General features: G+C 29.3%; 1 protein-coding gene and 1 pseudogene across 1 annotated transcript; both read left to right on the forward strand.

Annotated features, from left to right (window-relative positions):
- Window positions 1-598: 598 nt before the first annotated feature.
- On the forward strand, window positions 599-5333 carry LOC111026576 (zinc finger MYM-type protein 1-like). Its single transcript, XM_022304682.1, has 5 exons — window positions 599-1217; window positions 1386-1958; window positions 2109-2302; window positions 2381-2590; window positions 5193-5333. The coding sequence occupies exons 1-5, from the start codon at window positions 599-601 to the stop codon at window positions 5331-5333; spliced, it is 1737 nt and encodes a 578-aa protein (XP_022160374.1).
- Window positions 5334-10709: 5376 nt separating this feature from the next.
- LOC111026585 lies at window positions 10710-13804 on the forward strand (annotated as a pseudogene).
- Window positions 13805-16851: the final 3047 nt, after the last annotated feature.

Raw genomic sequence — 16851 nt, forward strand, 5'->3', positions numbered from 1 at the left:
TAGTGTTTATTACCAAAAAATAGTGATAAACCGATAAGAAATGAATGAAATAATTATTACGTAAACAAACGCTGGTGTTTCAACCGGCGGCAATGTTCCGATGACGTCCCAGCTGAGGCTCCGTTCATTTCGCCTCGGAGTATGGTACTATTGTGTACATGAATTATTACACACACAAGCGTATGTACGCGAATGCACGCGACCTTTAAATAAGTAGAGTTGCGCATGCGCAATGAACATCGGAGGCTCGACTAACATTGCCTTATGTACTAAAAATAGACGCGGTATACAGTAATATTATGGTCAGCCGGCATTTCAACGTAAAAACACATTATCAGTAAAGTTGTTATTGTTACAGTCGAGAGTCGAGACACGGGACATTCCCAATTAAACCGTTGTCCGTTGTAATATCTGTTGATAATAATTTTATATTTATCATTAGTCATTTGACATTTCTGTATTCAAACTTCAAATTGTCGCTACTCGCTTGGGTCTTACGTTGGTTCGTTAAAATTATTTACGAGTGCTGCAGTTTTTTTTGTTAAACATTACTTTGATTACTGTTGGAGTTATGTATCCAGTGACAGACGTGGTAGTCATGTTGTTGGAGACGCCGTTTCGACGTTGGAATTCTGATACTAAAAATGATCTACTAAAAGTTGGTAAGCCTATTCCGATTTTGTCAGCCTTGGCTCCTGACAAGAAACTAAGTAAGGTATTCTGTAGGTCATTTAATCCAAATTTATATCAAAAACACTCTTGGTTATGTGGAAGTCATTATATACAAAAATTATTTTGTTGGCCATGTTTGTTGTTGGGTAAAATGAAGTCTGTGTGGAATACTACTGGGTATTATGATTTAAAAAATTTATCTAGGGGTATACAAATACATCAATCATCAAAAGAACATATTCATAATCATTTAGGATTAAAAAACCTAGAAAAAAATTGTTTTACTATACTAGATGTTGTTAATGAACATGGTAATTTGTTTAAAAAAAATTATAATGAAAATGTGAGATTGAATCGTTTATTTATGAAGTACTTAATCGATTTGGTTTTATTTTTGGGAAAACAAGAGTTGGCATTTAGAGGTCATGATGAAAGCAGTGATTCATTAAATAAAGGGAATTTTAGAGAGTTATTTGATATGCATATTATTTGGTGCTCTCAAGAAATACAAAATCATTATAATAGTATAAAAAACATATTCTCAGGTATGTCCAAGTCCATACAAAATGATTTAATTTCATGCATTTCTGAATTTTTAATAAACCAAATAAAAAATGAAATCAGGCAATGTAAATTTTATTCTATTCAAATTGACGATACTACAGATATCAGTCAAAAAACACAATGTTCAATAATAATTAGATATGTTACAGATAAATCTGAATTGGTTGAGCGTTTCTTGGGTTTTCATAATGTTAGTGAAGACCGCACGGCTGAAGGTTTATTTAATTTGGTTAATTCTGTTTTACATGAGTTTGATATAAAAAATAAATTAGTTGGACAATGTTATGATGGGGCATGTGTAATGTCTGGGCATTTAACAGGTTTACAGGCTAGAGTTAAGGAAGTTGCACCTAATGCTTTATTTACACACTGCCTAGCTCACAGATTAAATTTGGTACTGCAACATGGTTGTAGTATAAATGCTAAATGTCGTATATTTTTTGCTAACCTCACTGGTATTGCTGCTTATTTTCACAATTCCACTTCGCGTACTAATTTTGTAGATACTATTGTGGGGAAAAGAATTCCTCAATTTGTTCAAACAAGATGGTCCTCACGGTCAAAAATTTTACACACAATAGTTAATGAGTGGCCTGGGTTTATAAATGTTTTTGACTGTATTAGCAAAGATCCAAAATCGTCACCTGAATCTATTTGTGGTGCTATTGGTCATTTAAAAAATTTAAAAACTTTTGAATTTGCTTTCTTATCACTGATATTTAGTGATATATTCATATATACTGACAATTTATTTAACATACTCCAAAATAAATCATTTGATGTAGAATTTTGCTTGAGAAAAATAAATATAACATATGATCTTATAAATAAAAAAAGAAATGAACCTGAATTTTCAAAATTATTTAATCAAGCGGTTACTCTTACAAAACCTCCAAAAGCTACAAGAAATGAATCTAATAATCAATCAAGTTTTAAAATATTGTTTTATGAAATAATTGATAATATTCTAATGCAATTAAATACCAGATTTCAAGATACAAATAAATTACTTTTTTTACAGTTAGCTGATGTAACTAAATTTAAAGAATATTCAAATAGATTTCCTGTAAATGCTTTAAATAATTTGAAATCAACTTATTCTAATATATTTTATAATATTAATACATTAAAAGTTGAATTGGAGGTTTTGTATAGTGATGTAAAATATCAAAATTTATTACACATCTATGACATGGTTAAAATTATTGAACAAGATGCATTGAAAGACATTTTACCTGAATCTTATAAATTATTTATTCTTATTTTAACCATACCATCAACTAGTGTATCAAATGAAAGAAGTTTCTCTTGCCTCAAAAGAATTAAAACCTGTTCTCGAAATAGTATTTCACAAGTTCGTTTAAGTTCTCTTTCAATACTATCAATTGAAAAGTCCTTGATTCACCAACTTAAAAAAACTGAATCATTTTACGATGATATTATAAACATGTATTCTAGTCAAAAAGATAGGAGTATAAATTTAACATATAAAACATAATAGGTAGTTTAACTTAGTTAATTAATAGTTTTAGAACTAGACATAACATAACATAACTTAAAAGTCCTTTTCAGGACTAGGCATACCCACTCATAAAGTCCTTTTCAGGACTAGGCATACCTACTCNGGGGTTGATACTTAGGTTGCCTCACCAAAAAAATACTACCAGAACCGCCACTGATTATTATTAAAATACAATGTTTGTAGTACTATTTATTGTATGTGTAATATCATGTTTTTTATTATTAAGCTTATATCATTAACTTTTAAACAGTTTGTTATGTAATATTGTATATTATGTTGATAGCTAATATTATTGTATTTATGTTATCATATCTCTGTCAATTTATATTCATTCTCTAACGTTTAAATGTAAGAATGTTATGACCTCTTACTTTTTTGTTTTTGTATTGCACAATGCATAATATGATTTTATTATAATAACTTTTATCAAACACAATTTAATGTTAAATAGTTAATGTAACTGTATTGGTAACATTTTATTTGTACTTATTATTACTCATCATCAATGTGAGTTAATGTTTGTTTCTGTATACTTTGTAAAGCTGAGTAAAAAATAAATAATATTGCATGACTTATCATTTTATATATTTTGCCTACCTATTATTATTATATACATAATATAATACAGTTACCATTATAATCTAAAAAAATTATTATTATTATATTTCTATATAACCTATATACTATGATGAAATGTAACATTTTATAAGCTTCATCACTGTGGATCACTGTTAATTCATCATCAACATATCTAACTATAACATGAACTACATTGAGTCGCAATATGTTCTGTATGTACCACTTCTGATATATATTTGTATATTATATTCTACACACTATGTCTAAATTTTATTTAATAATATGTTTATGTTAATTTGTTTAAACTTACTGACTTTTAGTTACAATCTTGAAAATAATAAAAACAATATTGTAAGTGCACTCATGACTTATTTTTTTGTACGCATACAGTATGTCATACAATATTTTGTTTGTATTTCACTGCCTATTATTATTGTACGATCTAAAACTGACATAAACTATTTTAGAAAACATATTATGGATACATAATAAGTAAACCATGACTGTTAGCGTGTTAAGGTATCAAAAAAAAAAACACATATTTGAAAAAAAAAATTTTTATTCATCTGAAAAACATTAAATAAATTAGATATACTGTTATAATGATATTAAAAAAAATTATCTAATTGACAACTTACAATGGTCCCTCCATAACCCGTATCGGGGGTGGGGAGGACTCTCTTCCATGTCCTACAATTCATGTAGGATTAGGATGTTATTAGGATCATTATTATTATTTTTAATGTGCGTTACTCACATCGTCCGTGGCCGGCGGTGGCGGCGGTGTTCTAGCCGGGTGCCGCGACGGCCGAATGGCCAGCGGCGACCGATCCCGCTGCACCCGACGGCGCGGCGACCGATCCCGCTGATTCAGCCGTCTAACTGTATTGGGGGCTATTAACGTAACAAAAATAAATAATATATTTATTTAGTATAAATATATTGCGTAAACATTCACCGCGGCAATCCCCGACCAGGTGCCCCTGGCTCTGGCACCGGTAGCATCCTGAAACACGATGTAGGCAATAGTTATAATTTTATTGGTAAACATTTAAATGTTCCTATCTACTTACGTTTCTTTAATTTTTTCCTATTGTCCGAAGACGGTTTCGCGGTGGTGGCGGGAAGGGTGTCCAAGGTTGGGTGTAACGGCGCTGCGTAATTGTGGTAAATGTAGGTATTCACCGTTACACCCGTACCCTCGGACACACAGGTCATCAATTTTTCGAGGCCAAAATGTAAAAAAGACGAAAACTTTAAGAGGATGTCAGCGCAATATTTGTTTTCTTTGTCCGTTTAATGCAACTAAATATGATTTGAGTAATGTGTGAAATAAGAATAAAAAGTTGGACAGCTCAATGGATACTACGAGGTGTCACGAGGTAGTTTTTAAATTTGGTTAACAGAGACATCATTTTTTTAGCATATTCATTCGTTTTAAAGATTAATATTTGTGCGCACAGAAAACTTATTCATAAAATAGGTGTTATTTAAAAGCAACAAATTAAAATAGTAAAAAATCAGAATAATAATGTATTGTATATACTCACAATGTTTGGTCCATGACGGTGCCGTGTGTCGTAGGGACGTAGCGTGTCCGCGGATGTCGGAAGTCTAAGAACGTTGCGTCGATGTAGTTAATTTGTTTATTGTTTGAAGACGGTTTACGATGACAATAACAAGAATTACAACGCATGTAACCTATGCGGGTGATGAAATTGACAAAAAGGACAGTGTAGCTGATTAATTAATTAATTGTATTGACGTAATATATGTAACAATATTTTATTCGAAATCAAACACGGTATTACACCTTACACTTATGACTTTCGTTTTTTTTTTTCATTTTTACTAGGCGTTCATATGGTCACATGTTATGGGGCCCACCAGGTCCAATTTTGATCAAAGACTCACTGACTTAATACACATTCAAACACGGTTTTCAAACATTCCTGCCTTCGGTAGAAAACCGCCTAAGTACTCGGCCTTATCATAAACCCTTAACCGTATTACCACAGAATTGTTCAGTTATTCTGTGGTATTACCAACTCCGCAGTAGTTAACCATTCGACATAAAAGACGCGAAGTACAGAATGCTAACCACATACACTCCGAAATCGATATTCACTTGACGTTACTGACTTGCTAGACACTCAAATACGGCTCTCATATGTACGCTTTGGGTTTCGACATTCGTAAAAGCACAAGACTGAACAGTATCGACTATCGTTCCCGTTCAATCGTAGATTTCTAGATTTTCAAACTTCCCGCCTTCCAAACGACACCTCCAAAGTGCCTTATCAAAAAATTCTTATCAGCACTAGGAGTTCCGCCTACGGACGCGACTTTCATAGTTTCAACTGCTCAGTCTGCATATTTTGACGATTTTAAATGCATTAAGTCCTGAACCCTAAATGTATGTCCTTTAATAGGCTTTTGCAAATACAATTCTCACTTATAGTTGCCCACCACTGTTTCCGCATACCTGACATGCTGCCCCGCATCGTCAGCTGTCCGACATAGTCGGATTGCCTACCTAGATGACTAAGTTGAAAGTGAATCGATTTCCACTGGACGTGACTGACTTACTAGACATTGAAATAAATCTTTCAGATTTACGATGTTTGACATTCATAAAAGCACAAGACTGGACCGTCTAAACTATCAAGTCTGTTCAATCACCGATTACCAAGTACGTGAGAGATGTCCAGATATCGGTATTCACCATCAGCGAATAGCACAGAGGCCTTCATTACTGACGGAGCGAGTTACACCGAGAGACCAATGCAGGCCCGTATTGTCGGCTATGCGACGCAGTCTGATTGCTTACCTTACTTAGATGTCTGAATTCTATTTTAATCGATTTTCACCTTGACGCGACCGACTTGCTAGAAACACAAATACGGTGCTCCGACTCAAGCTTTTGGTTTCACATTTCAAAAACAAGACTGGATGTATCGAGCCAGCTTAACCGCTAATTTCCAGAGCCTCCAACTCGACATTCAAACTTCCCGCCTTCGAAACGACACCTCCAGTTCGCCTTATCACAAATCCTTATCACCTTCTCTGACATTTTCTCGCCCACCTACAAACACGATTTTAATAGTTTCAACTACTTAGTCTCCGCAATCGGTACCCACTTTCAGCTAACAGGGGGGGGGGTCTGGGGGGTCTCCCCCAGCGACGCTCGAAGATCTAGTAAACCATAAACCATTAAGAGTTTGGTGTTAGTTCATTTTATACACACATTTTTAATTATTAACCAGTGAGAAACAATAAAATACATCAGTTACACATAAATCAAATAGAATACAGTATAATAAAATATCTTTTTCATTAAAATTGCATGTAAGTACCTATTTATAATTCAAATCTCAAATCATTAAATAATTACAAAGAGTACTTTTATAAATACCAATCAACTATTTATTTGTAAAAATTATTAATTTGTCTGGATTTTGTAATTCTCGTTTTTTCTTGAATCGTCATTAATCAATTTGCACTGCTTGTATATTTTTGTTTTAAATAAAAGTTCAAGAAGGTAATTGAAATGAGTTTGACATGAATGGTTCAGACAGTTTAACTTGTTTTTAATTTTATGTGATGCTCTAGTTATTAATTTCTTTAAAATTTCTTTTTCCGTTTTAATTTGAGGGAACATTTCCGTAAATACATCTAAACATATTTTTGTAACTTGAATTAACAGTTTTGATGGTAGTTTTAATCCTTTTGAATGGCTAATGTAGTCGCATTCCTTGTTTAGTATAAGTAGTTGGTGATCGTCTTCTAAATCATCGGGTGTCACTAACTTCAAACGGCAGTCTTCACATTTATAATTATCTATGCATTGTTTTGCTAAATAACCTGCAAAGTATGTAATGGAACATTACCTCAAGTTTGAAGTATAAAGTTACTAGGTTTGGTTAAATTTGAATTAAATAGGAATGGATTATCCACTTTTTTAATAAATTAATATCGGAAGGAAAGGTGTGAAATCGGATTTTGGTATTTTTTTGCATTTTATTACAATTAAAATACGAGCATTTTCTTCTCGATATTATGGTGTAATAGAAGAAACTTAGAAATGTAACAGAATATGTTCACGATCACGATACAACCGACTGTCAAATGTATCAATTGGAAAATAATAATTATTCACCATTATCGCATGTGTGTCAGTGTGTGCGAAACGTCGGGCCATTGTATTTTATCGAAACCAAAAGATTATTTATAATCAATGTTTATTATTAGTATTTCGCCGACAGCCAGACGCTAGCGACTCCAACGTTACTGTCCACAAGTCAATCAAATAGTATACAAAATACAAATTTAAGTTTATAAATAATTAATAAAATAAATACATCTACAACTTAATTAGTTTACAGTGTTGCTACATGGTTTAAATATAAAAGTATACAAATAAAAGAAATAAATATAATAATTAAGACATTTTATTTGTTAGACAAAATTCTTAATTTTGCGGGTATTTTGTTTGGTTCTGAGTCAATCGACCGACAACCATTCGACCGACAACCAAAATACCGACAAGACAATCAACCGAAAAGGTCAATCGACCGACAACCAAAATAGTAATTAAATATTATAAGTACCTACATAGTAATTTAATTTCACTTATATTAAAAAAAATTTTATAAATATTGTATAGTAATAATATTTAATAATAATAAAAATCTTCTTTAACTATAATTTAATCGGGAACTTATATCATATATATATTGCTTGAAAATTGGCACATGTCTCTTTTATATAAAATAAATAAGACAACAAATAAAGCAGGTTAAACCAAAATTATAAAATATAAAATTATAAAATGAGGCATGGCATCGGCGTTGGAATGAATTGATAGGGAGGGCTCATATTGGTCTGTTTACGCTGATTAAAGAACTTCAGAAAGAACAAAGTAAGGTTGATGCAGATATCGAAGCTATTCTTCAAGGAGCTCCAAAGCCACGCCCAACAAATCTTCAGCAAAAACATGAACAGCGCTTGAAGACTGCTTTTAACAATCGTGATGGTAAGACACGTTGGAGTATCTTCGAGATATTGCTCACAACCTAACCATGTAATATACACTCTAGAGTCACATACATTTGTATATTATTTTTTAGTCTTTCCAGTATTTTTTTTTATTATATAACGAATTATTTTTTTAATTATTTAATTATTATACTTAACTAGCAAATTATTATTTATTATAAAAAAAATATTATCAATATTATTATTATTATATAATATCATAAAAAATGTATTATTAAAATATTTTTAAAATAAGAATATAAATTAAAGATAAAATTGTCTTGTCGGTATTTTGGTTGTCAGTCGATTGACCCTGTCGGTTGATTGTCTTGTCGGTATTTTGGTTGTCGGTCAATTGTCCATCTCCCATTTTGTTTACAAGTTTGTTAGAACTGTCTTCTTTCAACTATTTACATTCTTTATAAATTCTACTTATACATAAGAGCTGTATAATAAATTCATAGTAACCTTTACATGTTAAGACATCAAAATTTGTAATTTGTTTATTTAATTTGAGTACAGCAACTTTTAACATTTGTTTAAGTATTTATTGAGTATCTTTTGAGTTTACCGACGAGCATGAAGTTTTATAGAAAAATTGTAGAACATAGTTCTTATTGACTTTATTATTAATTTTTTTGTTTTTCAACGATTCAATGGCGGCCCATTTTTTTTTTTTTTAGAATTCGGCGCATATTTTCAAGTTTTTTCTTAAGGATCTCGTGTGTATTAACTTTTTGGTGTGCACTAATTGTTGGGGCTTTTTGAGGGCTCGGCATATTTAATAAAGATGCTATGTAGTTTCTGGTTGTTGGTGTTATTGATAACGAAATTGTTTTATTTATTTAGATTATTAATTAATAACTATCATACTTAGTAATCATTACACTAATTAATTAATTATATTTATTTAAGGCGCAAGCAGTGGATATTTTAGGTTTTTATTAGTAGGTAGTATACTAAAGTAATACAGTAAAATTATGTGCTGGATCGATAACGAACGCTCTACCGTGCCAGCTATACTGTATTACCGTAATGATAGAGAATAGAGATAGTGTAAAATTAATATAAAGTATACACGGGCAGCCAATTATCGAATGATACGTCACTCCTGAAATCGCAGTGCCACCGGCGACGAGACGTGACTATTAGCGATCACAACGTTACTGTTAACAAGTAACCACGCGCCCGCAGCGCAGCCTAACGATACCGTGCAAATGGCACGCCAACGAAAAACCGGCCAGTGAGCAATCTACAGTATTCATAATCAATAATGATACGTAAGAGATGATATTATATAGCTTGGCACCGAGCTGGTACACAAGATACGACAAAGAACATTTTTTAAATTGAATACAGGACAAGGACAGTGCAAAACTATACGTTACATTATGGGTCGCCACATGGCGAATCTTTTGCTGATAACAATATAAAAAAATTGTGGTCATACATTTGTGGAAACGGGGGGGGGGGGTCAAAGGGAGAATATACATTACAAACTGACAACGATGCTGAAGATGGTGTGTGTTCGATGTTCCAACGAATTCGAACGGCACAGAAAAAATATTGTCCGGACGTTTGGTAGGTTAGGGTAGGCCCGTTGGACGTCTTTAGCCTATAATGATTGGTGGTACACCGGGTTGAGCATGAAGGTGCACGATGAGAACGTTGGTGAAAATACACAAGCACGGTGGAGCACGATGCTATACAGAACGTTGGTGAAAATACACACGCACGGTGGAGCATGATTCAATATCATACTGGAAATAATTCTATATTAACTACAGTACCATATTTTAACACTGTTACGGATTTTTCATTGGATTATCAACATTTAGTCTGCCTTGGTGTGGTTAGAAAACTTATGTATTTATGGATTAAAGGCCAAGTGCCTATACGTTATCCATCTTGGAAAATAAACCAAATATCTAAAATACTGATAGGTCTGAGAGTAAGTATACCTTGCAAAATCAGTAGAAAACCAAGAAGTTTGGCTCATATAAAAAACTGGAAAGCTACTGAATTTCGTACATTTTTATTGTATTTGGGTTCTTCTGCTATCAAGTCTGTTGCATTGAAGGAATACTGGAAACACTTTTTTGATTTAAGTTTAGCAATGACAATATTATTGAGTCCTGACTATGCCCAATATATCAATATTGCTAAGAAACTATTGGATAATTTTGTTAAAACCTTCGAAATTTTGTAAGGTAGGCACTTTATATCGTACAACATCCATGGATTAACGCATATATGTGATGACTATATTAAATTTGGTCCATTGAACAATTGTTCTACATTTCCATTTGAGAATTACATGAGTACTCTAAAGAACATGATACTGAAGCAAGACAAGCCACTTATACAAATTGTTAAAAGAAGTAACGAAATAAGCTTATTGAAATTAGATTCTCAAAAAGAAATACCCGCGTATAATTTTTCTGGATTCCATAAACGTGGACCATTGATACAAAATATACAAGGATCCCAGTATACTACCTTAAAAATGAAAACGTTTACTATTAAATTAAATACAGAAGCTGATAGTTCTCTTTTAACATGTAACGGTGACGTAATTAAAGTCTTCAATATAGTTAAAGATAAAAATGATGCAATATTTTTAATTTATAAACAATTTCAAAACAAAGATATTTTATTTGATAAACCGATTAAATCTTCAGAATTAGATATTTATAATGTTAATTCATTAAGTCCTGAGCTCTACTGCTATCCTATAAATGAGATTAAAAAAAAAATGATTCTAATTCATTCTGACAGTAATGTGTTAATAGCTTTACCATTAATTCATAGTTCTTGTAATGCATATAGTTAATAGTTATTAGTATTTTATATTTAATGTTCGTTTTTAGTAATCAAGTATTAAGATTGTTAGTTATATTATAATTAGTTGGTTTTAATGTTAATTTAAGTTATAGTACGTATATTCATTTATTAATACCTATTTAAACAATATATTTAATAAATTTAAAATTATTTAAAGTGTGGCAGTTTAATTATTTTAATATTTACTATATTTCAGTAAAATATGTGGTCAGTTGTAAATTTTTCTGATGATAATGGAGTTGCAGTTGTGCCATCATTTTGGGTCAAAGAAAATAAATCTGCTTGGCCAAAAAAAAACGCAAATCACTTTATAAAACAAAGATTAGTACCAAATAAGTATGATTTTGAGTATTTATCAATTTAAAAAAAATGTGCAAGGACTTGGGTAATATTATAATATACAATAATACTAAAGAATACATATTATTGCTATTGTCTATTATGTTAATAAAATATTTTTATATTTTTCAGATGATTATTTTCAGGCTAAGGTCCGAGCAAAAAGGTCTGAAAATACTTCGAACGTTTCATCTTCACCATATGAAACAGATGATGAAATCAGAACTAGGCAAAAGAAGGCAACAAAAAAAGAATATAATAAAATGGCAAAAATTCAAAAAAATAAAGCAATTAAAAAACCAGCATGGAGTCCAGATTCCATCGAAAGTCTAGGTAATTGTGAAAAATAAAAATATTATATATACGTACCCATTAGAATAGTAGATACTTATTAAAATTACTGTTTGATTCTTAGGGTCTTGTGGGGAAATTGAAGAGAATACTAATTGTGACGATGAGTTTAATAATCCAGATCACATACATATCGGTACGAAAATTATAATCAGTACACTGCATGTATTATTTATTTTAGTTTGTTTATAGGCCCACTTGGTAGGAACGTAGGACACAACAGTGAAATAAGCTGTCTTTATTTCTTGCACATAGTTGTATAATATATAGACTGTATAGTAAACCTGATCACTTCATTTCACTTATTGTGACAGGTCAATGTTAAAGTACCTAGTACAACTTAATGTTTAATATACAGCAACAGCGTAGTTTAGATTTTAAATTGTAGATTTTTTGAATTAGTAAAAAATCATATACACCACATACCTACTTGGTTAAATTTTAAACATCTTATTATTATTTTTACAAAATCAACATTCTAGACATTCTATTACTTTATTTTTTATTTTTAATCAGTATACTATTTATTTTTAATTATTGTTCTTTATAGATACTCCGCCTTCTAGGAATAAAATTATTATTGATAAAGTATTATCGAGTAACCAATCAGTTAAAAGACAATTAGATTTTTTTAATGAGCTATCTTTGAGCCCGGAGTTGATACCAGCTGCCAAAGTACTTAGTATGTATATAATAATACTATTATAAAGATGATTTTTAAAAATTAAAAAACTTCTAGTAATTATGTCAATTATCTTTTTTTCAGTTGCACAAGATGATGCACAAGACATTATTTATACATCCTCATCGCCCTTTAAAGTCTCCAGGACCAGTGCTACGGTTGATAACTCAAAAATAGGTGTGTATAGTATGAAATTCACCCCCCCCCCCAATTGAAAACTGAAATTATACCACTAACTATTATCTTAAAACTAAATGCATAATATTTTAAATCATTAAATTTGTTAACAGACATACTGAATAAGAAAAATAGAACCACATTAAACACGTGGTATGAAATTAAGACTTTGACCGAAAGAATAGAAAATATTGAAAAATGTATGACAAATAAGACAAATATATTTGAACTTCAAGATACAACATTGCAAGGCATTGGTCATGTATTACAACACATACTTTGTAATTTACCGTTGAAAACAGAAGAGGATCTTTCAAAATTTGAAGAAAAATTAATTGATATCCAGATAAAAAAGAAAATGGTAAGAGCTATTTATTATAATAATAATGAGTAATAACTAACATGTAGGTAGGGCTTGTATTTAAAGAGGTCTCTAAATCTTTTGACTTAAGTAACTTACTGGGTTTTTTGTATGGGTTGTCTTTATAATTTTTTGGGGAGTTATTAAATTTTTTGAATACGGATGTATCTACTTATAAATAATTGAATTTTATCCAGGTAAAAAATAATAATAACAATTTGAAAGTCAACTAAACGAACAAATTAAAATATGATTACAGGTAGAAGAACTGTCACGGTTAGCTCGCAACAACATAGGAAGTACAGTTAGAACAATGTTGAGATATCTTTTCACTGATGAATTACTAAAGGAATTTAGTTACAAAGGACAAAAAAAGAAAAAGGAGTTCTCAGTCTTGGCCTCATGTTCCTTAATATTCGGTAAGAAAGATGATAACATACTATTCTTTTATATTCAATTTATTCTCAAAGTTTATTTTACATATTTATCCTGTGATACCAATATACCTATGTATAAATTAAACAAATATATTTTATCAGTTTATAGTTTATTATATTTGAATGTTTCAGATTCAATAAATAAAATAGGGAAGTTTAAACATTGCAATTCAATTGATATTGAAACACCTATGAAAATATTTCTTGCTGGCGCCAAATTCCGTCTATATCAACCTTAATGTATTATATATATATAATTAATTGTATAATTAATTATACAATTATTAATAAAAATAAAATATTTCATTTGCTTCATCAACTTATTTGTAAAAAATTTTTAGTAATATAATAATATATTATATAATATTTTTATTTATCAATTAGAATGGTGTGAGCCAACCTAATAGTTGAAAAAAAGTATATTTTATTAAATGTATGCATTATAAATTATGCCAATAGATATTTTAATATTATATTATAGTAAGCAAATAATTGGAAGATTGTGCTAAAAAGTAATAAGTAGAAGACTAATTGGATTATGCTTGAAGGTATTAAAATGATTTGTCGTACTTGACAAATAATAAAAAAAAAAAGATGCTGTACATCTATTTATTTATATATTAATAAAAATGATGATTGCAAATTGGAAGATACAATGTAGGTAGTCGTTATGTAGAATATAGATAATATATATTATATTATGTAACTAGATATAAATACATACCTGCTATGTATAAAATATTATTTATATACCTGTAAGTAATAATTATAATGTGAGTTTTGTTATAAATTAATTAGTCTAGGTAAACATATTATATTTATAAATTTATAACAGCATTAAAATATCCTCCACCTTTAAACTTGCTTACAAAACCTGAGTTTATAGTTGGTCCGTTAACATTCAGAGAATAACTGATCACACCTTTAATTGTACTAGCTCTACCTACATTTTTAATTTCATCTAATACTTGACCGTGTTTTTTAATTACAACTATTTCAAAAAGAAATGGAACAAAATTATCAATTAGTTTTAGGTTTGATTCCTTGGGATAATCTTTTCCATTTTTTTGCAAAACTCTACCGGTTATAAAAAACTTTATATTTTTATAACTCAGAAATTCATCTCTACTATTTATTATAAAAATTATATTTTTATTAGGTGTATTAAGTTGTAAATTACTCTCAGGTAAAAAAGTTTTATATTGAAATCTTTCAATATTTTCATCATATTTTTTAAAAATATTATGCATTGTTTATAATAGTAAAAATAAAAATAAATATTTTATAAAATTAATTATATTAAAATAAAACCATTTATAACAGATAAATATAAAACAAAATCTTTATTTCCTTTACCTGCACGAATTTTAGTTGTAGGTGATTCAGGTTCGGGAAAATCAACAGTGTTGAAGAGTATGATTGAAAATCATTGTACTAATTATTATGAAAATTTATTTATTTACACAAAAAGTATCAACCAACCAATTTATAATGAACTAATAGAAATATTTGAAGGTATACCTGAAATCGAAACTTATTTCTCTGATACAGATATGATATCTGTAGATGAATGTAAACATAATAGTTTGGTTGTTATTGATGATTGGCCTTTTAATGAACAAAAAATGATAACTGAATATTTTGCAAGATCAAGACGAAAAGATATTTCAGTTATTTATTTAACACAATGTTATACTTTAGCAAATTTACAATTTATAAGAAATAATTTATCTATTTTAATTGTTTTTAAAACAATTCATTATACAAAAAAAATTTGGGACGATTTTTTAAATAATACTATTTCTTTAAATTCTTTTAAATCTTTATGTTCAAGTTGTTGGAAATATAAACGTGGTTTTATAACAATCGATCTAAAAAATAATCGTTTCTACAATAAACTTGAAAAATTAATAAAAAATTAAAATATATAATTTTTCATATAATAAATGGATGTTAATCAAAAACAAAATAATTTAAGGGATATTATAAAAAAAAAATTTAAAAAAATTTTCATTTACAGAGGAGCAACCAGAAAAACAAAACACTTTTAAGAACGGTAGTAATTTAGAAAACGAAACAGAAGAAATAAAACAGGTTATTGATCTTAGACAAAATTTACAAAACATTTATAAAAAATCAAATTTAAAACATTACGAAAAAAAGAAAAATGTTATAAAAAACGATGAAGATGAAGATGAAAATAATATAAAAAAATTAAATAAAAAACAATATCCACCAAAGGAGTTTCATAAAATAATTAATATTAAAAAAGATTTACAAAATAACTATAGAAAAACAATTTTAAACGATAAATATAGATCAGAAGAAAAGGTAAAACACTACGAACCAATATTAAAAGCTTTATCAAATGTTGAATCTTCTGTTAATAATGTTAAAGATGTTGCTATTAAAACCGATAATGATATTCAAAAATTAAATGTTCCATATTATCAACCTAGAAATCCAGAATTACAACGATTAATCAGTTCAGAAGAGACTTTTGTAACTCCAAAATATTCTCATCAAAATTCAACAACTAATTTTCCATTACCTAAAAATGTTATAACCTTAGGTCCTATTGCTTCAAAATATTTATCATCCTTAAATGATAATAATTGTTTTCGAATAAATTATAATACAAAATTAGAAGTTCACATAATTGGAAAAAATAAAATCGATTTTGAAAATGATGATATAATTTTAAATGGAAAAAAATATAAAGGAACTACAGGTTTGTAGAGATTATCAACTAATGTAGATCCTACGAAACCAGAATTTTATACAGATGATGGTTATAATAATTATAAAAATATATTAATTGAAACTGATTCTATACATCAAAACAATGATATTTCAACAGGAAGAGCTAAATCAAGTGGTGGTGCAAGATATATAGCAATGATTAGCAAGATTTGGAGAGAAATTAATGAAAAGAAAAAAATAAAAGAAAATAAACCACTAACACCAATGCTAAAAAAAAATACAGAAGGAGAGGGTTTATATAGATATACAAATAATCCTATTGAATATGTTTATATTAATAATGTGAAACAATTAACAGATAGATTACAATTTCTTGCTGCAGAAGAAAAGGCGGGAAATAACATTTGAAAAACTTGGTATTCATCATTTATGTAAAAAAAGTATGGAACAAATTATTGATACCCCTAAAGGTATTGAATATTTACTACAATACGTGATAAATTTACCAAAAGAAAAGGCACATAATGACATAGAAGAAAATATAAAGAAAATACATAATATATCAGCTGAAGAAAGAGCGGGA

The sequence above is a fragment of the Myzus persicae genome, unplaced genomic scaffold, assembly GCF_001856785.1.
Source record: "Myzus persicae strain clone G006 unplaced genomic scaffold, MPER_G0061.0, whole genome shotgun sequence".
Classification (NCBI taxonomy): domain Eukaryota; kingdom Metazoa; phylum Arthropoda; class Insecta; order Hemiptera; family Aphididae; genus Myzus; species Myzus persicae.

What these genes read in the sequence shown, in the direction of transcription:
- LOC111026576 (XM_022304682.1), top strand. Translation starts at nt 599, where the DNA reads ATGTTGTTGGAGACGCCGTTTCGACGTTGGAATTCTGATACTAAAAAT. An exon ending in TTTCTTATCACTGATATTTA is followed by an intron (nt 1,959 to 2,108) that starts GTGATATATTCA and finishes TATTTAATCAAG; the next exon opens with CGGTTACTCTTACAAAACCT. An exon ending in AATATTCAAATAGATTTCCT is followed by an intron (nt 2,303 to 2,380) that starts GTAAATGCTTTA and finishes GTTGAATTGGAG; the next exon opens with GTTTTGTATAGTGATGTAAA.